Consider the following 6,000-nt stretch of genomic DNA (forward strand, 5'->3'; position numbering starts at 1 on the left):
CTTGGAGGCCACATGGGCAGATCACTCTGCATGGGGGCAAGGGACAGGGTGTGCTGATCCCTCTGGGCCCCTTGAGAAGCCTGTTTGGTGATAGGGATCTCTCATGTAGCCCCCTGCTTCAGCCAACTTGGTCTTCACCCTCTTACCTCCCCACCAGGAATTCTTTCATTAACTTTGAGCACATCTAGTTTCTCCTACCCCCTGCTCAGACTCCCGCGGAGAGAAAAGAAGATTGCAAGATGGCAATAGCTTCCTCTCCCTTTGCTGGAGACTGCTAGCTGATGACTGATGTCCAGACATTGCCCTCTTCCCGCCCTCCCTGCAGGCCCCCTCCATTCCCATCCTTCCCGTTTGTCATCATTAATTCATAGGCCCTGGCATTTCTAGTAGATAAACTCTAGTGCCAGGAGCTGAGTGCCTAGTGCCAGGTAGGAAGGGAGAAAGGAGTTGGCATCCAACCCAGCAGGAGCACCCCCACCAAAGGGGTGGTAGCGGTGATGGTGAGGCTCTCAACACCTCCCCCCTCCTCAATGCTAGGAAATGAACAATAAGAAAAAGACCAAGGGCATTAACAAAAGTGACTTTATTGAGTTGTCTTGGGGTGATGTTCTGGGTGTGGGAAACCTTCTAATCCTCCCCACCTCTGGCTCCAGCTCCCCAGTGAGGGACCCATCCCCAGCTCAGGCATAGAGGAGACCACTACACCCCCAAGGGAAAGAGTTCAGGAAACCCTTCAATGTATGAAGGAGAGAGCAGAAAAATGGGGAGCCTCTGGAAAAGGAACCATGGGGCCCTAAGCCAGGGGTTCCCCAAAAGAGGACCTAGGGAGAGGAGCCTAGAGAGAGGCAGAAGTGAGGGGAGAGCTTCTCAGTAGAGGTGAGAGAGAGGAGGAGCTCACAGGGTCCTTCTCCATCTGACTGCACCCCAACTTTCTGACCTCACCTCCAGCTTGGCCCCTCCATCTCCTTGCCCTCCTTTGCAATCTCTATTTCAGCTCCAAGGTAGGGCTTGGTGCTGCCCAGACTTTCCAAGTGGTTCCACATCTTCTTTGCTTTTGTCCACCCCCTTTCAGTAGGGTGCTTCCTCTTCTGCCCGAAGCCCTTAGCATTCTGGAAGAGTCAGCTCAGACCTCCATGCAGTGAAACCTTTGAGATCAGCTCAGCCAGGCAGAGGTTCCCTCCTCCGTATGCACACAGCTGTCTGCCCTACCTCTGAGTGGGCACACGTGCCACCTACATTCTCTGTTCTGTCGTCCCCCCTCACCACGGTGCACTCGGGAGCTTTGAGTCTTGCACAATCTGGGCTCAAAGCCGGCACCCAAAACTCCAGGCACCAATAATGGTGTTGGCTGGAAGAGAGCGATCAGGAGTGTCGGAGAGACAGAGGAGGGAGGGGGGTGGGATTTGGGGGATGGGATGGGGCTGCAGAGGAGACAGAGGGGGTCAGAGGACAAGAGAGAAAGCCCAGGGGAAAGAGTGTGGGGTGTGGGGCCAGCGGAGTGGACGTGGTCATCAGACCAAAGTGCTGAGGGTGGAGGAGTCCTCGGAGCGCACCGGCAGCACGGGGGCCCTCTTGAGGGGACGTCGGGTCTCATCCCGATTCTGCCACACATAGTGGGCCAGATAAGCCACCACCAGCGCCAGCCAGCCCCCCATGGTGACCAGCAGGGCCACATCTGTGCTCCGCCGGGCCCCGCCCCGCCCCGTCCCGCACAGCTCTTCCTCCCCGGCCAGCAGCAGAAACTCCTGCCCCACGAGGTCTGGTCGGGCTCCAGGGCCACACACGATGCCTGTCCCAGTGCCCGGTGCCAGCCTCACCTGTCTGAGAACCTCCTGGAGGGCACAGTCGCAGCGCCACGGGTTGGCAGACAGGTTCACGTGGATCTGCAGCCCCGCAAAGGCCTCCACGGGCACGGAAGCCAGCTGGTTGGCAGAGAGGTCGAGGTGCCGCAGTGTGCCCGCCAGGCCTTGGAAAGCAGCCCCTGAGAGGTGGGCAAGGACATTATGGGACAGATCCAGCTCCTCCAGAACAGGCAGGTGCTGGAAGGCACCAGCTGGCACCGATGCCAGCCGGTTGGCATCCAGGTAGAGCTTGCGGGTGTCGTTGGGAATGCCAGTGGGCACAGCAGTCAGGCCTGCCTGGCTGCAGCGGAATGTCCGCTCACCAGCTTCCTCTGCCATGTAGCAGCCCTGGGGAGGTACCTGGGGGCTGGGCATGGTACCCCCTGTGCCCATCACCAGCAACAGGGACAGGAGGTGACTGGCTGGTGCGAGCATGGCCACAGATTGGCATAGTCCTGGGATGGAGTAGGATCTGGGGAAGAGAAAGTCCCATAAAGGAAGAGTGAGTCAAGAGAATTCCATTTCCCACTGCCCGCTCTCCCTTCCCGAGGGCTCCCTGTGGGGAATCTGTGAACTGGGGACCTTCCTTTGGGGGATCTCACAGGCCGGGCAACTTTTTTGCTTTCTCTTTGGGGTTTAGGGCTCCTCATTCAGGCCCTTTGGGTAAGAAGTCCCCTGGGCCTGAGACTCTTCTAGACTCTCTTTGATTCTGGAGGGCTAATCTATGAAGTCTCTTGGGCCAAGACCCTGTTGTCATTCTGGGTCTGGGGGCTTCTAGGTGTCTGCTTCTGCCCACGTATGGGTTTTCCTCAGTGGAATAAAGTCTTTTCCCACCACCTGACCTGGGCGGCTGCCAGGCGGGCCAGGTAGGCACCAGAAGGCCGGTTGGCACTAGAGTGAAGGATACAAATAGGACAGGTTGGTAATAGGATTTCAGGGCACCCAGCTAGGCTAGGCGACTAAGGGCCCACCTCAGTGCCCATCTACCCCTTTTCCTGCAGCATCCACCCCTCTGCCTGCTCCAGCTTGGTCTCCTCCACCCCACCCCTTCCTGCCCTGTCCCCTCTCTCCTCTAAGCCTCTCACCTCTGTCGTGGGGAGAGCCTTCTCCTAGGCTGCCCCCTCCCGGAAGCAGCCTCCCTGCTGCTCCGCTCTGGAGACCCACTTCCTTCTCCAGAAGTCCTGCTCGCTCATAGCTGCTGGAAGTTGGGGGCTGGGACCCAAGAGTATTGGGTTTCCTGGCATGTGACTCCGGGCCCCAGGTATCAGATACCTGAGCCATGGCCTGGCTAGACGATGCCAAGAGAGGGCAGATCCTGGACCCTGATGAACTCTGCCTGGGGAGACCAGGCGCCATGTCCATTCCCTGCCTCGGGCTCCCCTCCCAAGACCTGATGCGGTCATCTCCCACCCCTCCTCTCTCAGCCGGGGAGGAGACCCTTCCATTGCCCAGAGCCCGGCCTGGCCCGGCAGAAGGATCCTCGCTTGGCAGACCTACGGGCAAAACTGGGTGGGCTCAATCTCACATCCATTGCCTCCAGCTCCCCCCAACTCCAGCCCTCCCCCCACTCTCCGTCTCTGCCCTTCTACTGCACCCTGTAGCAAACTTGTCTCAGCCTTTTCCTTGGAAAACTTGTCTCACCCTGGAGGACTTCCTTTTCTGCTCCTCACAGGGTGCCCAGCCCTCTTACCTGGCAAGGGGCACTGTGGTTCAGTCTTAGTTTGTTCTCTGCACTGTTGGTAGATGGCCCCTCTAGGAGTTGGAAGGGGTTCTTCAAGGTGCCCAATGTCAGATACGGTTGTCTACAAGTATTCCTGCCGATTTTATGTTCTGGATTGGAGCTGACTCCGGTTCCCTCACTTTGCTGGGACACTCGGTTCCAAAGTTGGTACTTTTAACTCTCTGTCACGCCTGAGAGCCAAGGAGGGCTGGGACACCATTCCCCAGGGCCTCTTGATCCCACCCATCATTTGCAGCCCAAGCCACCACGTTACATCACCATCTCCTGATGTTCACTGGGTAGTGGAAGAGTGGGGTGTCACAGAGATTTGCACAGAGGAGGCTGCGGTCATATGCTGTGGAGAGCTCCCTGAGAAGGAAAACCTTGCTGGACTTTGTAAGAGACTCTGGGTGACCAGGATCGGACACAATGCAGGACCCAGTGCACAATGCAAATGTGGGGCCCTGTGTTCCAAGACTGTCCCGAATGTCACAATAGCCACAGCAGATGGCAAAACCAAGTACAGGGCCCTTCTGAGCACAAGGTGTGGCACCCTGGGCAACTGCACAGGTCACATGCCCACAAAGCTGGCCTTGTGTAGGTGACCTTTGACCAAGCCATTTCAGAAGTGTACCAGGGGGCAGAGTCAGATGGTAGGATACCGGATGATGTCATCTCTGGGGATGTACTGACCACTGACTCATTCTTGTGACATCGACAGGGCATTTCTCGCACTCACATTTGTCCGAGGAATCAGGTAAGCTACGTTGTCTACCTTTGGGCAGGGGAAGCGAAACATTTGCCTGCGGGTTGCTTGTCGGTTAGCCCAGGCGCTGTGCCATTGAATGAATACCGCAGAGTCCATTTCGGAATTGTAGCTGCATGTGGAACGCTACCCCTCCCACTGCTCTTCTCTCACACCGGGCAGGGTGGGTAGCTCAGGCACAAGAGCTGAGCCTGGCTGCTGATGGAGAGAGCTGCCTCCTTTTCAGACTAAGGCGGCTGCCAGGAAAGGTTGGGACTGGGGTGCCCAGCACAGAAGCTGTAGGAGCAGCGGTCTGTGCTCACAGGAGAGGCCACCGGAGCGTGGATGTGGTTAACGGAGGGCCGCTAAGTGCAGTGCTCAGTGTGAAAGGGAGACCTGAGCGGAAGGAGGAGCCACACCACAAGGGTTGACAAGGTTGGAAGAGAAATTCCTCTCCGCCTTTCATTCGGTGAGGATTTCCTGCGAGCCCCATGTTTCAAGCACTGTGCTTGCCGAAGGATATACAGACACTGTTCTTAAGGTCCCAGATCTGTAGCTGTGGCTAACCCAGCCTGCACATTAGAATCCCTGGGGGAGGAGGGGGGGGAGGAGCTTTCAAAATTTGGTTCTGCCTGGGCTTCACGTGGACCAATTAAATTAAAATTTCTGTGAATGGGGCCTAGGCACTGGTATTTTTCAAAAGCTCCCTGGGTATCTCTAATGTGCAGCCTGAGATGAGAATTGCTGGTCTGAGGAAGACATGGACATATGGACACTTGTCTCCACAAAGCCTTAATGTGATGGCTGCGTAACTGACGTGTGTACGGAAGCTTTGAAGCTCAGAGAGAATAAATCTCTGGGGCAGAATCTGCTGGCTGTCTACTCGGTATTGTAGGGGAGGCAACATTTTACCTCTACCCTCTTAGGGCTTTTCAGCCAGGCCTGAGAATTAACCTGACGTAAGACAGATTAACAGGTGCAAAGCATACACATTTACATACCTTTTACATGACATGAGAGCCCTCATAAGACAGTGAAAACCCAAAGAAGTGGAAAAACATAAATACTTTTGTCCTAGGTTGAATAAAGAGAGGCAATTGTAGAAAAGTAGCTAAAATATACGAGGCTAGAGGAAGATTAGAGTTATTTTAACAAGGTCTGTTTGTGTAGAGTTCTCTGGGCTTTGACTCCCCATTGAAGAATGTGTCCTTTCTCCCAGTACAGGGAGAGCATCTTTCACATGGCAGTTTCTGTCTCCTGTTTTCTGGAAGAAAATAGGAGATAGGAATGCCCTTCTGGTTTCTGGTTTTTGTTTGTTTGTTGTTGTTTTTTTTGTGTGTTTTAATGTGCCTTTAGCTCAAAATAATCCTTATGCCTAAGTGGCATATTTTGGGGTGGCCTATTATGTCACCCTTCAGTATCCGTTCCTTACCTCCTCCATTGATGACATGTACTGATTTGGGGGTTGCAATGTACTCAGTCTGTCATGAGAGAGCCTGATTGGTCCTTTCAGTTTATTAGAAATCCTGTTGCCCACTTTTCCCAGTCACCATTGCAGCTGGGGTGGCCCAATTCTGATCAATAATATCTAAGTGGAAGTCTGCTCAAGAGGTTTCTGAGACTGTCTTTGATTCACTCATAAAAGAGGATGGGCTGTCCTGGCTGGTGTGGCTCAGTGGTTGAGTGTCGACCTA

General features: G+C 54.9%; 1 protein-coding gene across 1 annotated transcript; it reads right to left on the reverse strand.

Moving 5' to 3' along the window:
• Positions 1 to 1,511: 1,511 nt before the first annotated feature.
• LRRC3C (leucine rich repeat containing 3C) lies at positions 1,512 to 2,315 on the reverse strand (the record flags this gene model as incomplete). Its single annotated transcript, XM_079798727.1, has 1 exon — positions 1,512 to 2,315. Exon 1 carries the CDS (start codon positions 2,274 to 2,276, stop codon positions 1,512 to 1,514), a length of 765 nt encoding a protein of 254 aa, XP_079654853.1. The 5' UTR covers positions 2,277 to 2,315.
• Positions 2,316 to 6,000: the final 3,685 nt, after the last annotated feature.

Source organism: Cnephaeus nilssonii (genome assembly GCF_951640355.1).
Source record: "Cnephaeus nilssonii genome assembly, chromosome: 19".
NCBI lineage: Eukaryota > Metazoa > Chordata > Mammalia > Chiroptera > Vespertilionidae > Cnephaeus > Cnephaeus nilssonii.